This window comes from Aspergillus japonicus (assembly GCF_003184785.1).
Source record: "Aspergillus japonicus CBS 114.51 unplaced genomic scaffold BO86scaffold_20, whole genome shotgun sequence".
NCBI classification, from domain to species: Eukaryota; Fungi; Ascomycota; class Eurotiomycetes; order Eurotiales; family Aspergillaceae; genus Aspergillus; species Aspergillus japonicus.
The window spans coordinates 318,135-339,297 of NW_020291657.1; the positions used below are offsets into that span (position 1 = coordinate 318,135).

The 21,163-nt window shown below is 54.9% G+C and overlaps 8 protein-coding genes and 1 non-coding gene across 9 annotated transcripts; 3 read left to right on the forward strand and 6 right to left on the reverse strand.

Moving 5' to 3' along the window:
• Positions 1-345: 345 nt before the first annotated feature.
• BO86DRAFT_361279 (putative polyketide synthase) lies at positions 346-9,221 on the forward strand (the record flags this gene model as incomplete). Its single annotated transcript, XM_025669853.1, has 5 exons — positions 346-775; positions 846-1,103; positions 1,157-7,672; positions 7,723-7,987; positions 8,051-9,221. 5 exons carry the CDS (start codon positions 346-348, stop codon positions 9,219-9,221), a joined length of 8,640 nt encoding a protein of 2,879 aa, XP_025528315.1.
• Positions 9,222-9,366: 145 nt separating this feature from the next.
• On the reverse strand, positions 9,367-9,953 carry BO86DRAFT_399063 (uncharacterized protein; the record flags this gene model as incomplete). Its single annotated transcript, XM_025673593.1, has 3 exons — positions 9,367-9,622; positions 9,708-9,815; positions 9,895-9,953. The coding sequence occupies 3 exons, from the start codon at positions 9,951-9,953 to the stop codon at positions 9,367-9,369; spliced, it is 423 nt and encodes a 140-aa protein (XP_025528316.1).
• Positions 9,954-10,304: 351 nt separating this feature from the next.
• Positions 10,305-12,122, reverse strand: BO86DRAFT_399064 (uncharacterized protein; the record flags this gene model as incomplete). Its single annotated transcript, XM_025673594.1, has 5 exons — positions 10,305-10,573; positions 10,636-10,766; positions 10,865-11,028; positions 11,124-11,344; positions 12,047-12,122. The coding sequence occupies 5 exons, from the start codon at positions 12,120-12,122 to the stop codon at positions 10,305-10,307; spliced, it is 861 nt and encodes a 286-aa protein (XP_025528317.1).
• Positions 12,123-12,659: 537 nt separating this feature from the next.
• BO86DRAFT_399065 (uncharacterized protein) lies at positions 12,660-12,943 on the forward strand (the record flags this gene model as incomplete). The annotated part of the gene is made up of 2 exons (XM_025673595.1): positions 12,660-12,738; positions 12,810-12,943. 2 exons carry the CDS (start codon positions 12,660-12,662, stop codon positions 12,941-12,943), a joined length of 213 nt encoding a protein of 70 aa, XP_025528318.1.
• A 395-nt stretch (positions 12,944-13,338) lies between these two features.
• Positions 13,339-13,410, reverse strand: BO86DRAFT_t114. Its single transcript has one exon. It is a non-coding gene; the product is annotated as a tRNA-Gly (tRNA).
• Positions 13,411-13,598: 188 nt separating this feature from the next.
• On the reverse strand, positions 13,599-15,240 carry BO86DRAFT_429341 (uncharacterized protein; the record flags this gene model as incomplete). The annotated part of the gene is made up of 2 exons (XM_025675636.1): positions 13,599-14,958; positions 15,013-15,240. 2 exons carry the CDS (start codon positions 15,238-15,240, stop codon positions 13,699-13,701), a joined length of 1,488 nt encoding a protein of 495 aa, XP_025528319.1. The 3' UTR covers positions 13,599-13,698.
• A 556-nt stretch (positions 15,241-15,796) lies between these two features.
• Positions 15,797-17,682, forward strand: BO86DRAFT_399067 (cytochrome P450; the record flags this gene model as incomplete). Its single annotated transcript, XM_025673596.1, has 6 exons — positions 15,797-16,069; positions 16,122-16,244; positions 16,302-16,401; positions 16,456-16,524; positions 16,585-17,199; positions 17,261-17,682. 6 exons carry the CDS (start codon positions 15,797-15,799, stop codon positions 17,680-17,682), a joined length of 1,602 nt encoding a protein of 533 aa, XP_025528320.1.
• A 561-nt stretch (positions 17,683-18,243) lies between these two features.
• BO86DRAFT_399068 (uncharacterized protein) lies at positions 18,244-18,612 on the reverse strand (the record flags this gene model as incomplete). The annotated part of the gene is made up of 1 exon (XM_025673597.1): positions 18,244-18,612. One exon carries the CDS (start codon positions 18,610-18,612, stop codon positions 18,244-18,246), a length of 369 nt encoding a protein of 122 aa, XP_025528321.1.
• A 421-nt stretch (positions 18,613-19,033) lies between these two features.
• BO86DRAFT_429353 (putative FAD-dependent isoamyl alcohol oxidase) lies at positions 19,034-20,867 on the reverse strand (the record flags this gene model as incomplete). The annotated part of the gene is made up of 3 exons (XM_025675637.1): positions 19,034-20,294; positions 20,344-20,544; positions 20,596-20,867. The coding sequence occupies 3 exons, from the start codon at positions 20,865-20,867 to the stop codon at positions 19,034-19,036; spliced, it is 1,734 nt and encodes a 577-aa protein (XP_025528322.1).
• Positions 20,868-21,163: the final 296 nt, after the last annotated feature.

Genomic DNA, 21,163 nt, shown 5'->3' on the forward strand with positions numbered 1-21,163 from the left:
TGGCTATCATTGGGAATCGGTCTTCACCTTGTGTGGGGATCTGCAGGGACTCCTTACATCTTCGGCGTAATAAGCCTCGGATGCTTCTTGCCTGCGATCATGCACGTCGATCCCAAGTGCACCGTGCTCCAGGTTCTCCGATCAATACACTTCGGCAGGATTCATGGGGTGAGGATATTCAGTCGGTGCGAATGGCATTGTGAGGAGAGGGATAGTTTAAAGATTGCTAGAAGCCACTCGAATTGGATTGAGGCAAATAAACCAAGTGTCTGTTCAACACCCACAACACGCCTCAACCTCTCGAGAGATCAGCCGCTGTTTCACCTCCGCTTCCCGCTATTCACCATGGCTATAACCACTCACCAGAACGAGCCCATTGCCATTGTGGGCAGTGCCTGTCGTTTCTCTGGCGGAGCATCGTCGCCCTCAAAGCTGTGGAGTCTCCTTCGCAACCCTCGCGATGTTCGCAGCGTGATCCCCAACAGTCGCTTCAATGCCGAGAACTACTATCACCCTGACCCAGCGTACCATGGTCACAGCAATATTCGGCATTCCTACGTGCTAGACGAGGATGTTACCGCTTTCGACACCGAATTCTTCGGGATCAAGCCGGTGGAGGCGAAGGCCATCGACCCTCAACAACGTCTTTTGATGGAAACTGTCTACGAAGGTCTCGAGTCGGCCGGGCTGACAATAGATGCCCTCAGGGGTAGTGACACCGGTGTCTATGTTGGACTCATGTGTGGTGATTACGAGGCCAGCTTGCTACGTGATCGTAAGTGCACTGATTATTCTTCGGGTTTTCCTCGGGATATGAGTCTACTGACACAGGGGGCTTGTAATAGCAAAAACTGCTCCAGTCTACGCTGCAACCGGCATTGGACGGAGCATCTTGTCAAACCGCGTCTCGTACTTCTTTGACTGGCACGGGCCATCGATGACCTTGGATACCGCCTGTTCCTCCAGTCTGGTGGCGGTCCACCTGGCCGTGCAGTCGCTCCGAGCTGGGGAGTCGCGGATCGCTCTGGCTTGTGGGTCTAATCTACTGTTGGGTCCAGAAAATTATATCATGGAAAGCAAGCTGAAGATGCTGTCTCCCGATGGTTAGTACTAAGAATGTTAACTCCCAAATATGGTGAGCTAACCTTAATGAAAGGCCGCAGTAAGATGTGGGATAAGGACGCCAATGGCTATGCCCGAGGAGATGGTGTCGCTGCGTGCGTTCTGAAGACTCTTAGTGCCGCTATTGAGGATGGAGATGACATTGAGTGCATCATTCGCGAGACTGGTTTTAACCAGGACGGATCGACCACAGGCATCACAATGCCCAGTGCTACTGCCCAGCAGGCCTTGATTTGTGCTACCTATGCCAAAGCCGGTCTGGACTTGGAGAAGGCGTCGGACCGGCCTCAGTTCTTCGAAGCTCATGGGACAGGTACGCCTGCAGGAGATCCGATCGAGGCCGAAGCCATCTCGAGGGCCTTTTACGGTGAGAAATTTGGCACCAAAACCACGGATGACCGTCTCTATGTTGGCTCGATCAAGACCATCCTCGGACATACCGAAGGTACTGCAGGCCTGGCTGCCCTACTCAAGGCCTCGCTAGCCCTTCAGCATTCGACTGTACCACCCAATATGCTCTTGAACAACTTAAGCGACCGAGTGGCCCCTTTCACTGCGAACCTGGAAATACCCTCCACAGCCAAGCAATGGCCGCAAGTCGTCCCTGGCCAGCCACGACGAGCCAGTGTGAACAGTTTTGGCTTCGGCGGTGCCAACGCCCACGCTATTCTGGAAAGTTACGAGCGCCCTCGACTGATTGAGGATGGGGTTCAGCATCAATTCACCCCCTTTGTGTTCTCGGCCCTCACTCGGCAGTCGCTACGTGAAAGCCTCTCCGCGTACGCTGATTACGTCCAAGAAAACCCATCGCTCAATCTGCGCGACTTGGCATACACCCTGCAGCAACGTCGGTCTGAGTTCCCTTACCGCATTTCCTTTGCCGCTGCATCGGCCGACGACTTGGTGGCCAAGATTCGGGGTGAATTAGAAGCTACCAAGGTCGAAGATTTGGGTGTGAGACTCCCAGCTCTCTCAGGAGGAAAGAAGCCGAAGGTTCTCGGCATTTTCACCGGCCAAGGAGCGCAGTACGCTCGCATGGGCGCTGAGCTGCTTGAGAAGTCCGCCACAGCTCGGAAGATTGTCCAGGACCTGCAAGCTCACATTGAGCAACTCCCCGAGGAGATTCGCCCTGACTTCTCACTTGAGAAGGAGCTTCGCGCGGCAGCTAATTCCTCTCGGGTTTTGACGGGTGCTTTCTCATTCCTCTCTACTGTTGTTCAGATCGTGTTGGTGGATCTGCTGAAGCTCGCAGGCGTTCATTTCGATGCCATCGTCGCTCACTCCTCGGGTGAAATGGCTGCAGCATACGCGGCCGGTCACTTGAGCGCGCGAGACGCCATGTGTGTGGCATACTTCCGTGGTCGATTTGCTTCGAAGATGGAAAGTCCTAACGGACCTCACATCAAAGGAGCTATGTTGGCAGCAGGTCTGTCCCCAGAAGATGCGCAGGCTCTGGTAGAAGACGAGCTCTTCGCTGGTCGCCTCTGTGTTGCCGCTGTCAACTCATCCTCTAGTGTGACGATCTCCGGTGACGAGGATGCCATTGATGAGGTTAAAACGATCCTGGACGACGAGAACAAGTTCAACCGCAAGCTTCGTGTCGACCGAGCTTACCACTCTAACCACGTGTCGCGACGTCTTGCCGATTATGTCGCCTTGGTCAAGTCGGCAGGTGTCCGTGCCCTTGAGCCAACATCGAACAACTGTCTCTGGATTTCGAGTGTGTATGCCCGCGAGGTTACAGCAGAAATGAACCTCAGTGACGAATACTGGGGCGCAAGTGTCGCTCGGTCTGTGCAATTCTACCAGGCTCTCAGGCTTGCTCTTGAGGGGGGCGAATACCAGGCCGCAATTGAAGTCGGCCCTCATCCGGCCTTGAAGGGACCCGCATCGCAAACCATCCAGGAAGTCTTAGGCAAGAGTATTCCATACTATGGTGTGCTCAGCCGGGGATCGGATGCCGCGGTCAGTCTGGCTTCGAGTCTCGGATCTCTGTGGCGTCATCTTGGGGGACAGAACCTTGACTTGACTGGATTCGACCTTGCGGTGAATGATGACAAGTCCACCCTCCGAGTGGTGAAGGGCCTTCCAAGTTATAAGTGGAACCATGAGGCCTCTTACCGTCATGAGTCGCGGGCATCCAAGAAGCACCGTTCCCAAATCCAGCAATTCAACCAATTGCTGGGAACCATGAAGCCGGAGAGCGCGGCCCACCATTTGAGCTGGGGACACCTGCTGCGTGCCAGCGAGATTGATTGGGTCTCAGGTCATCAGGTTCAAAACCAGACTGTCTTTCCCGCGGCAGGGTATATCTGTACAGCTTTCGAGGGTGCTCGAGTCCTGGCAGGCGAGCGTAATGTGCGGATTTTCGAGTTGAAGAATTTTGTCATACACCAAGCCTTGACCTTCAGCCAAGACGATGCCGGTATCGAAGTGCAGACCTCGTTGTCTGATGTTCGCCATCTGAGCGATAACCACGTCCAAGCCAAGTTCACCTACTCCGCAAGCCTCGGAGAGGAGGATCTCGCCCTGGTGGCTGAAGCGGATCTTCACATCATTTTTGGAAATTCCTTGGAAACCACTCTTCCCCGTCGAGCTACCAAGCCAGCCCACATGATCACAGTGGACAATGAGCGTTTTTACAACCTCCTGGCTACGCTGGGCTACGGATTTGAAGGACCGTTCAAGTCTCTGCACACTCTTAGACGGAAACTGGGAACGAGTGTGTGTGCCGTGAAATCAGTATCGCGCGATACGTTCGGACCGCCCTTGCTGGTGCATCCTGCTGAGTTGGATGGTGGCATCCAGTCTCTCATTCTTGCGTACAGTTACCCGGATGATGACCAGCTTCTGAACATGCATCTACCCACCAGCATGAGCAGCATCCGTGTCAACCCCGCTCTGTGCAAATCCATGACCGACATCACGGTTGACTCGACTTTGGGCTCCACACAGTCCGCCGGGTTCTCAGGAGATGTCAGCATCTACACCAATGACTCCAGTTGCGCAGCAATCCAGATGCAGCGCGTTGAATTGGTGCCCTTGGGCGCTTTGACCGCCAAGAACGATCGCAAGGTCTTCTCCAGGTACCAGTGGGTCAAAAACAGTCTCGATGGCGAGTTGGCTGCGTCGGATACCACTGTGACCAAGCATCATTCGGAGATCCTGGAGGGATTGGAGCGTATCTCGACCTACTACCTCAAGAAACTAGATGCAGAGGTGCCCGCCGACTCTCCGCTGAGGAGTAAGGATAGCCCTCACAGCCATTACCTTCAGTATGCTCGCCACATTGTCAACTTGATCCGCAACGGAGAGCACAAGGTGGCCAAGAAGGAATGGCTGAAAGACTCCTTGGAAGACCTCCGTGCAGCCACGGAACAATTTTCGGACCTCATTGACTACCGCATGATGCACCTGGTTGGGCAACAGATGCCGCGTGTTTTCCGTGGCGAAACCAACATGCTGGAAGAGATGCGGGTCAGTAACATCCTCGACAATTACTATCAGGGTGCTTTCGGCTCGCGGGAGGCTGGCTTCTGGATTGGCAAGATTATCGCCCAGCTTGCAGAGCGCTATCCTCATCTCAACATCCTGGAAGTTGGTGCCGGTACCGGAGGTGCTACGACAAGAATCCTCCAGAACCTTGACTCGAGATTCTTGTCCTATACTTTCACAGACGTGTCCAGTGGTTTCTTCGAGGGTGCTGCGGAGACATTCTCTGCTCACAAGGATCGCATGGTCTTCAAGACCTTTGATTGTGGCCAGGATCCCGTTGCTCAGGGCTACGCCGAGGGAACCTGTGACGTGGTTGTCGCTTTCCTCGTCATTCACGCCACCCCTGATCTGGAGCTCACCATGCGCAACATCCGCAAGCTGCTCAAGCCGGGCGGTTTCCTGATCGTCGGAGAAGGCACCAACAACGGCCAGCCTTACGGCAGTGCCGGATTTATCTTTGGATCCCTGCCGGGTTGGTGGCTTGGTGCAGATACCGGCCGCCCTCTCTCGCCATTCGTCTCTTACTCCGAGTGGGAGAGACTCCTTCAGAGCAGTGGCTTCTCTGGCATCGATGCGACAGCGCCCCAGTCATTTCAGGACATCCTTGGTATGACCGTGTTTGCAGCTCAAGCTGTGGATGACCAGGTTAGCTTCCTGCGCGAGCCTGTCAGCCCTGGGATTCTGCAAGGTTCGGCTGCAGTAGAGTACCCTATCAAGAAGCTCGTCGTCATTGGAGGAAGCACATCAAAGACCCAATCTCTGATCCGGCCTGTCCAGGGTATTCTCAGCAAAATCTCCCACGAGCTCCACTCCTTTGGCAAATTGACAGAGGTAGACTTCGATCTGATCGATGCTGATGCCACAGTCGTCAGCTTGTCGGAGCTGGACAAGCCTGTCTTTGAAGATATGACACCCGATGAGTGGCTCGCTTTCAAAACGCTCTTCTCTGCACCCATCAAGCTTCTCTGGGTTACCAGTGGTCGGCTTAACGAGGACCCATGGTCTAACATGACGGTCGGCTTTGCTCGTACTGCAGTGTTCGAAGCCCCTGCTCTGCAATTCCAGAACATCGATATCGCAGATCTGAGCTCGTTCAAGCACGAAAGCCTGGTCGAGAAGATTCTACGCTTCGATGCCTCTGCCTCTTCGGGCAAACATTTGCCCTGGCCATTGGAACCGGAGATCGTTGTCAATGCTGAGGGCGAGGAGCTCGTGCCCCGTCTCCGACACATTAAGGCCCGCAATGACCGCTACAATTCAGCTCGCCGCCCGATTACCAAGGAGGCTGACATTTACAAGGCCCCCGCAGCCCTGCACAAGGAGGCCGAGGGATGGAAGTTGACAGAGCTGTCACGTTGGGCTAGCCCTCCTGATACCAAGTCTCAAATTAGTCTTGAGGTCAGCCATGCCGTACTTTCGGCCCTTCGCACGCCGCATGGTCATCAGTTCCTTGTTCTGGGAACCGAGCCCGAGAGTCAGGCACGCTTCCTGGCTCTTGTGCCATCTCTCTTATCGGTCATTCATGTGCCCAAGGCTTCGGCAGTTCCGCTGCCTGTTTCGACGCTGGCCGACGCCGACCTTCTGACTGTACTAGCTGCTCGCCTCGTCTCCATGGCTGTGGTCGACCCTCTCATTGATGGGGATACAATTGTTGTGCACAATTCCACCGAGCTGCTAGCACGTACCATTGCCAGCCAAGCGGCAAGCAAAAATGTCCGCGCCTTCTTCGTAGCGGACTCGACGCAGGAGAACGTTCCTGCCTCTTGGACCAAGCTTGAGCCTTATCTGACTCAGTCTGAGGTTTCCGATATCCTACCTCTAGACACGGCTAGCTTTGTCGGCTTATCTAGCGAGCACTCTGAGATCGAGTCAAACATCATGTCTAGTCTTCCTTCGCACTGCAGGAAGGAATCCAGGGCGACTTTATATGCCTCAGTTGGCTGGAAGAGCAGCCCATCGTCTGCGCCTTTCTTAGGCCAGTTCCTACAGCGCGCTCTGGTCAGCGTGCAGACCGAGGCTGGAAAGATTTTCCAATCGGCGTCTCGGGCGGTTGGTATCGATGAACTTCTGAACGAGCTAAGCCCTGAAGAGCCGACCACAATCATCGACTGGACTCTTTCCAAGACCTACCCTGTTCACGTCAGCCGGTTGGACTCGGTTTCGTTCTTCAAGGGCGATAAGACATACTGGCTGTGTGGTTTGTCGGGCGCTCTCGGTGTTTCTCTGGCCGACTGGATGATCGAACGAGGCGCGAGATACCTTGTCTTGACCAGCCGCAACCCCAACATCTCGCCCGACTGGATCAAGGCTCATAAGCGCAATGGTGTCATTGTGTCTATCGTACGCTGCGATGTGACAAACGAGCGTGCTCTACGTGCTGCTCATCAGTCTATCTGCGAGACTATGCCGCAGATCATCGGTGTTCTGAATGGTGCCATGGTGCTGAGAGATGTCTCGATCCGCAACATGTCATTTGAACTCATGAGCGAGGTGTTCCGCCCGAAGGTTTACGGAAGTATTCACCTGGACCGCATCTTCAAGAACGCCAACCTGGACTTCTTCATCCTGTTCTCGTCCATCAATTGTGTCATTGGTAACCTGGGTCAGGCCAACTATGCGGCGGCGAATACCTTCATGTGCAGTTTGGCCGCTCAACGTCGCAAGCGCGGTCTGGCAGCTACTGCTTTGAACGTGGGTGCTATCATCGGTGCAGGTTACATGGAGCGCGAGTCCAGCAAGGCTCTTGACTTGACTGTGTCCAAGATGGCGCTGATGCACCTGTCAGAGCAAGATTACCACCAGCTCTTTGCGGAGGGTATCGATGCCGGTCGTCCGGATTCAGGCGACGAAGCTGAGCTCACCACCGGCCTTTTGGATATCCCTGCTGCCGACACGGAGAATGCGCCCAAGTGGCACTCGAACCCGGCATTCTTCGACTTTGTCGTTCACAGGGTCGAGAAGAACGGAACTGACGCAGGAAATGAAGTCGTTACCTCGGTCCAGGATCAGCTTGCTGCCTGCAAGTCAACCAGCGATGTGCTTGCTGTCGTCAAGGGTAAGTTTCCGCGTATTGCAATTCCTTGCATTGCATACTGACTGGAGTAGGGAGATTTGCCATGCAACTTCGCAATGTGTTGCAGATGAACACTGCCGACGAGGATCTGATGGCAATGAGAAGCCGTGATATTGGTCTCGACTCTTTAATTTCGGTCGACATCCGTTCGTGGTTCCTGAAGAATTTCGAAGTCAGCGTTCCGGTCTTGAAGATTATGGGCAACGATACCATGGCCGAGCTGGCAGACCTTGTGGCCGCGCAAGTCCCAGCCTCGTTGCTTCCTGGCCTTGGAGGCGAAGAATCGTCCTCTGATCAGTTACCTGCCACGAACAATCCTTCCCAGCCTGCTCCGGTCGCTGCACCGAATGACGAGACCAGCTCCTCAGCGGACTCCAACCAGGATGCCACGTCTACCGAGTCCAGCAGTGGTTATACTGGAACTAGCACCCCTACCAGCTTGGAAGCCACCACAGGACCCCTATCAAAGGGTCCTATTCGCATCGACTGGAAGGCCGAGATCGCATTGCCCCAAGCAGCAAAGATGGAGGCGAGCGTGGCTCCTGCCGCCCGTCCTCGCAGCATTGTGCTCACGGGTGTCAGTGGACTGCTGGGCCGACACCTGCTCCTGCGCTTGCTGCAAGACCCATCCGTAAAGGAGATCATCTGCCTCGCCACCCGCCGTCTTGATGAGCGCCTCCAATCGAAAGAGCTGATCGCAGACGCCCGAATCCAGTACTTCGCAGGTGACCTCGAAGACCCCCGTCTCGGTCTCTCCGAACAGCAAGCGGCTCAGATCTTCAGCCGCGCGGATGCAGTGATCCACAACGGCGCTGACACCTCCCACCTCAAGTTCTATCCCGAGATCAAGGCCGCGAACATGGGCTCGACCAAGGAGCTGATCCGCCTCTGCACGGCTCGCAAGGTGCCCATTCATTACCTCTCGACCGTGGGTGTAGCCCTCTTTGGCAACTACACCTCCTTCCCGGAGGTCTCGGTTGCCGCGCACCCGCCCCCGGCCGACGGCTCGCACGGCTACGTGGCCGCGAAATGGGCCAGCGAGCGTCTGCTGGAGGAGTATAACAAACAGCACGGGGTGAATGTGTGGATTCACCGCCCCTCAACCATCATCCGCGAGGGCGCCGATGCCGAAAGCGCCGCCGCGCAAACCGATTGGATGAACGCCCTGGCCGCGTACATGCGCAAGACCCGCGCTGTGCCCACGCTGAAGAACCTGCGGGGTGCTCTTGACTTTGTCTCGGTGCACAACGCGACAAAGAGTATTCTGACGGCCGTGTTCGAGAACAAGCCCAAGGCTTCCTCTGCTTCGGTCTCGTACACTCACCAGGTTGGCGATATCGTGATTCCGTTGGATAATTTGAAGGCGTTTGTGGTCAAGGAGACGGGCGCTGCTCATGTCGATGTGCTTCCGGTGGAGGAGTGGAGTGCTCGAGCGGTGGCTGTGGGATTGAACCGGGGAGTGGCGGCGCTGATTGACTCGATGGATGACCCGGGTCAGCCTCACTATCCTCGGATGCTGCGGGGGGAGTAGACTGTTTACTGTTAGTGTGGTTTTGTACGCTCAGTTATAGGTAGTGTAATGCAATATGGCTTGTTTGCAGCCCCTGAACAAGAAGTACTTCGAACAAAATGAGATTCAGCCCAGTCACTCTGGCGAAGTAGTCCAGATATACGGTTTATCTTAATCTCTCCGCATGCCGGATCAGCGCGCTGGGGTCGTTGTCCCGGATGACAAACGCCCACATGCGCAGATGCACTACGTCAAAGTGCCCGACCAGTGGGTCGGGGATCGCCTCGCTGAGCGAGTCGAGGTGGTCGAAGCGCATGTGTGCGGGCCAGTACTCTGAGGCAGGGAAGTGGGTGCTCGCGATGTCGTAGCCGCCAACCTGGGCGTTGCGGGGGAGGTGAGGGGAGAGCTCGAGGGCCCAGATGCTGGTAGTTTGGGTTGCAAGTATGAGCACAAGAGAAAGGGCTGAAAGGGCTGAAAGGGCTAAGGGAGGGGAGTGGCGTTCCTAACCCAGTGCCAGTCCCAATGTCCGCAATGGTCATACCCTCCTTCAGGGGGATGTCGGGGTGGAGGAGATAGCCCGTGTGGAGCTGCCAGAGTAAATGCTGGGAGGAGAGCCTGGGAAGAAGATTTGGGGTTAGTATGGTGAGGAAACAGACACATGGGAAAGCTTGGAGCTTAGGGCTTAGGCGCATACCTGGTGGCCTCGAAGCGATCGCGAGGGAGCAAATAGGTGGTGGGAGTTGAGGAGGCCATGATTGGGAGTTTGATGTCAGAAATGTCCCTGCTTGAGAGATCGATGCGGGTCTTAAGGCTCTGCTGTATGCTCTATATGAGGACGAGAATTCCCAAGGACAAAGAGATCCAAAGAGGGGGAAAAGGGCTTGAGATGATGCACGCGTCCGTCACAAACACAAACTAGTCTGTGTATAAGTATCCACATGAGGATCGGCAGTACTTCTGCATTGCCACTGGTTTCACTGGTTCTGATACTCAGTAGCTCTGTTCTTGCCGCTGGATTGTATCAGTGGCTTGCTACTCCTAGTGAGTTTGTCCGGTGTAGCAGTTGCAGCTCCGTACAGTGCCCGGTAACTACATACACATTGCTCAATGAAAGGTCACGTCGCCGCCACTACATGTAGCGCTTTCTGTCTGCACCAAGTAGCCATGATGAACCGTGATTCCCTCGCCAGCCTGCATAGGAACCTGATCCCCATATCGGTACTCGTCTTCATCCGAAAATAGCCGCCACCGATTACGCCCAGAACAAATCTGGCCCTCGGAATTCGGAAAAGAGCCTGCGCTGGGATAACTACCAGACAACCCCATACGTTCCCGGCAGTATGTGTAAATGGGCCACAGGCAAGGCAAACAAGCTTTGTGGCCCTCAAAAGTCAGTCCGTACGATGATTGTGGGCAGCGGGTGGGGGGGGGTTACCGGCAACAGTGTCGATGTTCAGCTCCACGCAGGTCCGGATCAGGTACGGAACGAAATTCCACGTAATGTCCTCGAAGCTCAGATCGACGCTCATGATGCAGACGAGTCGAATGATTGAGATTACAATCACACTAAAGGGTGAGTTAGTTTACATGGACATGCAGTCAGCATGTAGTGCCGGCAAGCGCGGTGTAAACGATCGTGTTGAGTCAGTGTAGGTGATACTAACAGGCCACCCATCAAGAAAGTGAGGCTGAGACTGGACTTCTGCGTTCGCGTGGTGTGTAGCTCCCAGATGGCTCTCATTGGGATCATGAGAATCCCAACATCGGTGATCGTGTCCGGGATGGACTTTCCCAGGAAGTAATCGCGATTGTTGACTCCACACTTGCCCTGCAATGGAATGCATTGGAGGCAAACAAATGAGGATCTGTCTCGAGGTTTGCTTATGGATCAGCAAAGCAAACATCAGATAGTGCTATTCTTACACAAGCGAAGGCCCAGGCAAACACGATCCAGGCAACTATTGTGGTCGCCTTCTGCACATGAGGCACTCGAAAAATGCGCCGGTACGAGAGCAGAATCGAGAGTTTGATGGCAACAGTAGCGGCCACATAGAAGAGCTCGGCGATGACCAAGGATTTGGGAAAGGCCGAGACCGAGCCGGGAGGCGCAGCCCAGACATGCAGCCCTAATCCATATCGGACGTCTGCGTGTTGGTTCAGCATATCACGTAGGTTAGCCGCTGGACTCTCAAAGCAAACAGCATGGGTGGGAACTAACTCCAGGCAACCGGCAGGAGGGATACAACTGCTCCGAAAATCTAGACTCAATAGTTAGAAGATTGCTCTCAAGACAATCAATCAGGAGCGAAAAAGGAAGGGTGAAGAGACCAGCGACGATAGAACCACCCAATCATCCCACCACAGTCCAGCTTTGACCAAAGTTCGAGCGGTGAATCGTAGCGAGACCGTCAAAAAGGCTATAATCCAAGTTGTAACTAGCACAGCTACAATCTTTGGCCGCTGATCTGCTGAGAGGTCAATTCCTGTCGGCACGGTGGCGCTCATTGCTGCGTGGTCGGATTTCACGGGGCGAGAGGCGCGAGTTCACACATAGGAGAGTTTAGAAGTGTTGTTGTTGATGGTCATCGAACACTCCTTGCGTCCATACATATAGCCCCGCTAGAGTTTGGAAACGTTGAGTATCATGGGTAAGAGGGTGCCAAAACAGCCACCGGGAAGCTTGCCTTCTCCCTGCGTCATTGAACATGCTGGGCTCGAGCGCTGCACAACCCAGGAAGCAAGAAGTATCAAGACGAATGCATTTATGAGCACGGGGATTCCGATCCAGAGGGCGGCTGCATTAGAATGGCTGGACTTGCACGTATGCTGAACCTGAGACCACCAACCTTGCTGCTGCTGCTGCTGCTGCTGCTCACCGTCTGCCGCGGTGGGTGCTAGAAAGGGCTGTAACTCTATCTCCATGTCGTTTTTGATTAGGTGGGGAGAATACAATTAGGTGGTTCTTTCGCGCGATGACGCCGTGGTAGCAGTCTCTTGTCTTCAAATGAGTTTTCTGGCTTGGGGTAGGGAAGGATCAGAGTGTGTTTGCCCTGTAAGTCAATCCATTTGCAGTATAAGTGATGTGTGCAGCCGAGTGTACCCTCATCACTTGCATGCCGCTAATGCTTCACAGCACACATCACGCACATAGCATACTGGGGACCAGCGGGCTTGCAGTAACAGGTTTTTCCCTTTCTTTTTCCTTGCGTCATTGGGCTTGCTTTCCGGATGCTGACTGCCGGAAGCGGTATTAATGTTTATAAGTCGGCGTCTCTACCGCACAGTGTTCGGGAGGAGCAGAGGGAGAGAAGGAGAGAGGAATCCTGCGTCCATTGTCCACCTCGACCCACGTACATATCATCTTCTTTCATCTGCGGAGCCTCGGAGCGCCGGTCCCAGCATCAAAAAACAGCACCCCAAGATCTTATATCCCTTCTTTGTCAAACCACCCGTCTCAAAATGAAGCTGTTGTCCGCGATGATCCTCTTGGGTGCTGGGAGTTTCCTAGTCCTCGCACTTCCCACCTCCGATAGCACAGGTAAGGAACATACTACCTGCTGAGGTTCAGTAGAGAAATCTTCAGTACTAATGTGAATTATGCTCTGCTAGCCGCCCACTCGATCGAAGAAAACATTGCGTACCCCGAGGCGTACAGAGAAAAGCGTACCGGAAAACCTCAGGCACGCTTTGTCTCCGTCGAGGCGGAGGTTGCTTACCCCGAAGCATACGCAGAGAGTATATGAGGCAGCCATCGATGTGTCAATGGCAGGAGTTGTGAGATGCCATGGATGGTTCGGTAGATACAGTACGGTGCAGTGCGGTGACGTACAATCACTTTCATGCACTCTGGTTGGATTGTTTGGTAGTCGATGAATAGCGAAATGTTAAGGACCGGGACAGAGACATGACAGGTACTTACAGTTTACTATATATCCAGAGCTGGTAAGAATTTGAATTCGGTTTTCATTTTTCTATGGGTAGATGTTTAACTTAGACACTGACCTCACCGGTTGGAATTGTCGCGCCAGTTGCCAGGATTGCCGTGTTAAGTGGCAGAATTAGTTTGGCTAATGCTCCGCCGGGAAAACAGGACAAACCAAACAGAACAGAAAAAAAAAAAAAAAAAGCAAAAGAAGACTGCGTCAGCGGGGAGTCGAACCCCGATCTATTGCTTGGAAGGCAACAATGCTAACCGCTACACCACTAACGCTTGCTGGTGATAAGTGCTTTTAACTCTGACACAATACCAACATCATGAAGACTTGTCCCATGCAATGGAATGCAAGCTCAATGGAATAATTTCAAATTCACCTAAAGGTCACCTGAAGGTCAACCATGGTTCAAAAACAATTTTGTTTACAAGGGCTAACTTATAAGACACTCTTCATACTCGTATATGATTATCTAAGCCATCCCCGCACTAAATCGGCCTCTAATCACAGATTCGATTTCTCGACGGTTGGTGGCTAGAGAGCGTAGCAAGATATATATATCCGAATCAACCCATCTGTGCCAGCTCCCGCTCAATCCCACGCCACACCACCTCGCGCAACGGCCCCTGCATCCAATAATTCCCGGCGGCATCCTTCCCCATAATGGGCATAAGATTCCGAAGATCGAACTTGGTCGACCACGCGTTGAACTGCACCATCGACGCGAACCCGGGCTTTTCCGCGCGCTGCGCCGCCGGCAGACCCTCGCACACGATCGCCGCCGAGAAATCCGTCTCGAAGTATTTGCCCTTGGTCCAGTTGGAGTAGCTCATCATCTCCATCGAGGTATCCCCGAAGATCGGCCAGCTGTGGCCCTCGGTGGCGAAGGTCTGCCGCTTGACGCATTGTAAGGCTTCGACCTGTTCCCGCGTGCCGCCGGTCGTCATGGACCGGCGGATGGCGTGCGCGGCGTAGCTGAGCGGGCGGGTGAAGAAGTCTTTGACCTGCAAGAAGGTATAGATTTCGGTCGCGGCGTTGGAGATAAAGGCTTTCGAGGTGGGGAGGTGCGAGTCGCCCAGCACGGTGGAGAGGGTGAAGGCGTTCATGATGCGCATGGTGCGCGTGGAGGTGCGCGGATAGAGAGCCGACAGGGTCAGGCGCGTAAACCATGCAGTGATTACGTCGTTGTCGCTGACAAAGGCCGTCTCGTCGCCCGTCGAGGTCCGGATCTCGGTGATGGCGCGCTGGCGCAGGGTGGCCAGGTACGCGCCGGGGATGCAGACGATGCGCGACCCCGTGCGGTACCGCCAGCCGTCGTACAGCTGGTGCGCGATGAAGAGGTATTTGCGCCACCCCGTGAGCTGCCTCCCCGCGTACATGTATCGGGTTGCGGACTGTGGGTCGGTGCCGAAGCTCGCCAGCGGGTCGTGGGCGTAGCCGTGGAACGCGGGGATCTCGTCCTCGCGGCCCTGCAGGACGAGCGCCCACGAGCGGTAGATCTGTGCTCCGCCGGTCCCATCGGTGAGGGTGTGCGGCAGCGAGATGGAGATGAGGGTAGAGTCGCTGAACGAGGCAATGTGCAGGCTCAGCTGTGGCACGTCGCGCGTCAGGTAGTCATGCAGGGTCTTGGGGGCGTCCCCGCTGGTGGTTAGAGAGTCGAATTCGGTGGGATCGGCCACGACGGCAGGTTTGACGCTCGGCCGGGGGAGCCGCGAGCCCAAGGGGTGCTCGAGGATGGAGGTTTCGTAGGAGGCGTGTGAGTAGTTCACGATGGGGCGCTTTGCGTCGTAGTACTTCGGGATGTGGTATTCGAGGCGCCCGTTTTTCTAGGGGATGTCAGCTACCGCTCCTATCTAAGCTCGTGAGTGTAGTGAACACACATTTAAGCGCAGTCTTGCTCCGATCTTACGCCAACCAGGTCGGTCGAGCAGTCTCTCGAAAGACGACCGAAGCTTCTCCGGGTCCAGCACGTCGTCGAACCGGTAGGACAGCACCACGCACACACTGCGTAGCACTTCTGTGTCGTCGGCGGCATTCAGCGGAATGACCGTGTCTGTGGGGACGCGAGCAGGCTGGGCTAGTTCGCTGCTGCTGAATAGTCCGAACATGATGCTGCGTGTGCGGTTGAAGCAGCGCAACGTTGTGGAGAGTTCGCAGGACAGGTAGGAGTGCGCAGGGTGTGGTGGTCATGTCGTGTCTTTCGACTTCTTTGGCACTCACGGTGATTTATGGCTGTGACCATAATCTAGTCCACAATGGTAAGTCGCAGAGACATCGGGCGCTGTCTGCGTCTCCGATTTGTTGATCGGGAATTTTGGAGATGATCGGGAATATCCAGCGATGCAGTCCCCGCCTAGCCCTAACTCAGCCTCCATTGACTTCGTCACAAGACCATCTTCGATCCGGAGATTCTGATCAGCAAATTCTGGTTGCATTGGTTACGTTTGTCGTGGTCCTTAAGTGTCTGTGGCGAAACTCTTCGGACATATCTCAATCGCAAAATACCGATCGCCAAGTGATCGTTTGATACTGTGGCACTGACGGCTATTGAAGCAACACCTTGGCAGCAGAGACAAATAGAAGGCTACTCAGTCGCGTTAGCGATCTGATCACCATACCCGTCGTCCTTTCAACCTCAATACAGATACAGAAGCCTGTTTCAGTATGGAGTTCGACCTCGGTCGGAATCTGTCCGCCCCTGCACCGGGCCTTCTGCCCCTGGCAGGCACGCGGTCCTACACCGTAACCTTATCCGCTTTGTGGATTCCCATCTTCATCGCAATCTCGCTGTTGTGGTATGGACGACTGGAAAGTCCCCTGGCTCATGTGCCCCTCGTGTCCACCGGGAAGTCCTCGTTCTGGGATATCGGCCACAAAAAAGCTAAAGAGAGCTTCGCGGCCAATGCGCGGAAGATTGTTGCCAAGGGATTTCAGCAGGTATACTGCCTATTTTGGAGTTGGGGTAAAATGGTGGCTGATGAGGGGCTAGGTTGGCAACACGAAGCCGTTCAGGGTCATCTCCGATCTCGGGGAGATGCTGGTCCTGCCGCCGTCCATGGCAGACGAAGTGCGGAACATCGATGCGCTCAGTCATGGGGAGTTCATGAAGGAGGTTTGTCATCGTGCTTCCCCGGTGGCAAGATGCTGTGCGACTGACTGAGGTATCTAGTCCACATGTGCGGAAGTCCATGGGTTTGAGCCGTTTTTTGAATCTACTGGGCACAGCTTGCTGGCTGATATGACTAAGACGAAGTTGATGGGGTCGCTGAGTATGTTCTCGTTTCCGATGGGTCGAACCTGATACTAAGACTAACCCTGGGCAGAACAGCTGACGGACCCTGTCAACGAGACGGCGACCCAAGCATGCAAAGATCTCTTCCCCAATGACGACGGTGAGCTCACTCACTTCTCTCTATCAGACTTGTCAACTTCCCGCTCTAACAAGAACACAGAATGGCACGAAGTAGTCCTCAAAGACATCCTCCTTGAGATCATCGCCCGGATGTCGTCCACCATCTTCCTGGGCGACGAGGAGGTTCGCCACGACAAAACCTGGCTTCGCCTTACCAAGGAATACACGGTGGACTCCTTCCTCGCCGCGCATCAAATCCGCACGTACCCGCAATTCCTCTGGCCCGTCCTAGCCATGCTCTTCCCACAGGCGCGCAAGGTCCGCGACCAGCTCCGGCAGGCCGAGGCGATCATTCGCCCGCTCATCGAGCGGCGACGCGCTGAGAAGGCCGCTGCGCTGGCTGATCCGAGCATCAAGCTGCCCGAGCGGTACGACTCGATCGAGTGGCTGGAGCAGACTTCACAAGACCGCGAGATCCCGTACGCCCCCGTAGCGATGCAGCTGACGCTCGCGCTGTCGGCCATTCACACCACCACCGACCTCATTACGACGACCATGTACGAGCTGCTGCGGTGCCCGGAGGCGATCCAGCACCTGCGGGAGGAGGTGGTCTCCGTCATGGGGAGCGGAGGGATCAAGCATTCGGCGCTGTACAACCTCAAACTCATGGATAGTGTGATCAAAGAGGCGCAGCGAATCAAACCTGCTCTATCGAGTGAGTCCCCCTTCCACACCACGCAGAACAAGCACACTGCTGACCCAAATTGAATCGGTAGTCAACATGGTCCGCAAAGCCACCGCAAACATCACCCTCGCTGATGGTTTCCGGATCCCCAAGGGCACGATGCTGGGTGTCTCGCACCACGGCGCGTGGGACTCGGCCGTATTCCCTGAGGCCGACAAATTCGACGCCTTCCGGTTCGTGCGACTGCGCGAGCAGCCCGGCAATGAGAACCGGTGGCAGTTGACTACCCTCCGGTCGGAGCATATTGCTTTTGGGCATGGGCTGCATGCGTGCCCGGGACGGTTCCTGGCGGCCAATGAGATTAAGATTGCGCTGTGCCATTTGTTGATGAAGTTCGAGTGGAAGATTGCCGGGGAGGTGGAGCCCAGGATCATTGAGAATGGGATCTTCTTGGATTCGGACCCAGGGGTTAGGGTTTTAGTTCGGAAGAGGAAGGGAGAGGTGGCGATCTAGATTGTTGATTTCTGTGGGAGCTCTTGGGGAGTGAGTCAACCCCATGTCTGTGGTAAGCCATATAGCAGAATACTTATTTCGGGAATCGAACAGCATTGAGCTGTTACAATGTACCTTGTTGAGAGCTCTGAGGCATGGCCTTAGGAAGACAATTTGAAATGATGAGAGGCCAGAAGCTACCTAGTTCTTGATAGATAGTGAGGAGAAGCTATCCTGGTAGGGCTTCGGCTTGGCCAACTGATCGGGACTTAGTATCGACCTCAACACAGGACCCGGAACAGCACGAGCCTGAAGGATACATTTTGATCTATCGGAGCATTACTACAGGGTGTGCGTATACTTCATTATCCTCGAAGCCCCCTCCAAACTCAAAGTTCGAACAGCACTCGAAGCTTCCTGCAACTGCTGACTGAACTGAAATGGCCTGTAGGGCTCCAGCACCGTATGTTGTCTTAGGGCACAGAAGGTTTGAGTGAAGTGTGGTATTAGATGAAATATTGAAATTGCCCCAACTGTGCAGGTAGACATTAGTTCACTCAGAGTAAGCAGTAAGCAGAAAACTCACGAGGTCATCGCAAAGCGAGGTGGCTGCGTGCCTGTTTCTTGCATTGCGCACCGGCCGAGAAAGCGGTCCAAATAGATGGCGAGATGTTGGGCGTTTTTGTACGGGCATCCGTCGTATTGCGGCCAATCCTCGGCATCCTCGGGATACTCATACTCAGGTTCCTCGATGGGATACGGATAGGAGGCGAAGTAATAGGGAGCGTGGTTAGCGGCACCCTCCAGGGACATTCCTGTATGAGTGATCTTGACCTGCTCGAGATGAAGGGGCAACAACCGATGATCCGGGGCGCCAAGTAGCCCATAAATCGCGTTCAGCGCCCGGCAGCGAGCTTTTCTCTCAGCAAGTGTTTGATCTTCTGTCTGCATCTTGCAGATCTCGTGGCGAGTAGCAAGGATGCTTTGGCTTTGGACCAAGAGAGAGAAGGTGAGATGGAAGGCAAAGAAGAAAGCTGAGGAAAGGATTGCATGCTATGCGGTGGTGGCAGTGGTATCCCTGGAGTCAGAGGCATGAAATGGCTCCACGTCAGAGGATGATTACATAGCCCAGATAGACAGGATTCTACTACACAAACTGATTCATATATCTCTATTATTGGTTCTCATAGCGGCTTGAAGCGTATAGACTGGCAATTAAACCAGCTTTTACATAGTTGAAATAAGACCGAACATAAACCTGTCTAAGGTACCTGCGCCCTAGAAAAAAGCCACTTCTTCCAGACCATTATAGAAAAGCATGGCATCCCCCAATCTTACCATTGACAGCAGTATTGCTTAATTTATTCCCACCTTAAGCCCTACACAACCTCCCGTCGGCATCGGCCTCCCATGCTGCACTGCCCACTGCTGTCTTCGCATAAAAGACATGGCCCGGATCGTACTTCTCCTTCACTTGAAGCAACCTTGGGTAATTTCTCCCATACAGCTCGACCTCCCAATTCCCCTTCCACTGCGCATCGATCTCATTCAGATATGTCCCCGCGCCGGGCGTCGCCCTCTCCAGCCCGGGGATCAGCGTGTCGACCAGCTGCGCCTTCCGCGCCTGCATTTGGGTCGGAGATACATTCCAGTCCCAGTAGCTTACAATGTTGCACGTGGCGATGGCATCGCGCCAGGCGGGGAGGACCGCGTTGTCTGGGTGGGGGATGTCCTTCACATTGAGGGCGTGGCATCCCAGCGAGAGGCCTGGGTCTGTCTCGACGACGGCGCGCAGGGCGGCAACGATGGCTTGGTTCTGCATGATTTCCTGCACCCCGGCGCGGGGAATGAGGCGCGATGTCAGCTGTACCGTGGCGGGGCCGGCGCCGGCGATGCCCGGGCCAAACCGGCTGGCGAAGTAGTCGTGGTAGTTCGGGGAGGTGGTGGGCGTGAAGGAGTAGGGTATGTCCCGCTGGGTGAGGCGGGTGAGAAACGGCTCCAGCAGATCTTGCACTTGTGTGCCGTTTCTGTCTGGCACGGTAATCGCGTACGCTTCAAAGCCGGTGGCCGTCAGCGCGAAGTCCCACGTGTTGGGGCCAGCGTCGACGAATTGCGGCAGGAACTGCCACAGATCGGAGATCGCGGACCAGTAGGGCTCTGGGTTGGCGGCAGAGATGTTGAAAAACAGCAGGCCGCTGCCGATGGGTCCGTCGGCGAAGATCTTGGTGGTCATGCTGAGCACCACGGCGAAGGTGCCAGGGCCCCCACCGCTGAGCGCCCAGTATAGGTCGGTATGGTTGTCCGGCGTTGCGACGAGGTGCTCCCCCTGCGCGGTGATGACCTCCCATTCCAGCACCGCGTCGGCGCCCATCCCATAGGCGCCGTTGAGCAGCGAGTGTCCGCCCCCGGAGGTGTAGCCCCCGGCCAGGCCGACAGTGGGGCATGTCCCTCCCAGGATGCGATAGCCCGCTGCCCCGAGAATGGAGTAGACTTGCCCGCTGATCACCCCAGCGCCCAGTCGGACGGCTGGTCCGGTGTAGTTGGCACTCGAGTACGAGGAGAGGATGTCTGTTGTGTTGAGGTTGTGCGTCCACAGGGAGAGGCCGCCTGTTCCAGTGGATTTGCCCATGAAGCTGGCTGGGTCAGATAAAGTCTTCACGATAAGGGAAACTAGGGCCTTACTCATGACCGGTATTCTTGATCAACAGTCGGACATTGTTCTTCCGGGCGAAGGCTACGCCAGCAATCACATCGCTGGCGCCGGTGACATTGATGGAGTAGCTGGCATAATTGCCTAGAATGCATGGTTGAGAGGCTGGAGTGAAGGGGATACAGGTATAGTTCTGTACGTAGGGGTTCATGACCTCTGCTGGATGGGTCAGACTAAGAAGACGTTAGTTGCAACGTGGCTTGCACGCAGGCAGGATTACTGACAAGGTTGTGTCGTCTAGCCATGCGGTCTTAATGGCACTGCAGGCTTCCGCGTCATAGTTACCGAACGGCTCGCTGTGACAGACGCTGGGCAGGGGGATCGTAGCAGTCAATCGACCATGAACCGTCCTGTTCAGGGCATGCCATTTTTCGAGCGAGGGCCACGAAGCATCCCCAGGAATGGCCCTGCAGGAGGCATTGGGAGCAGACCGGGGGATGGTTGCACTGCGGACAGCAGCCAAGCCGAGTAGCACAGTCCATAATATGGGTTGCATGATGCACATTTGCGTTTATCCTGCCGGGTTCTTGGAGCTACATAGACTTGTGTCAAGCCAATTCCTTTGTGCTCAAGAAGAGAAGCAGGATTGCATCAGTTGATGAGTTGCATCGCGGCAATTCGGGTTAGGGTTGCGGACAGAGCAGAAATTCCCGACTTTTGCCTCTCGGGAATTATGACGCGCCATCATGGATGCTCCGGAAGTGGGCATTGATTACTTTCTTGTCTATTTGCTGACCTCGGGAAATTGTAGTGAAGTGCCGATACTGATCTCATTGCTCTTGGTGGTCTTGG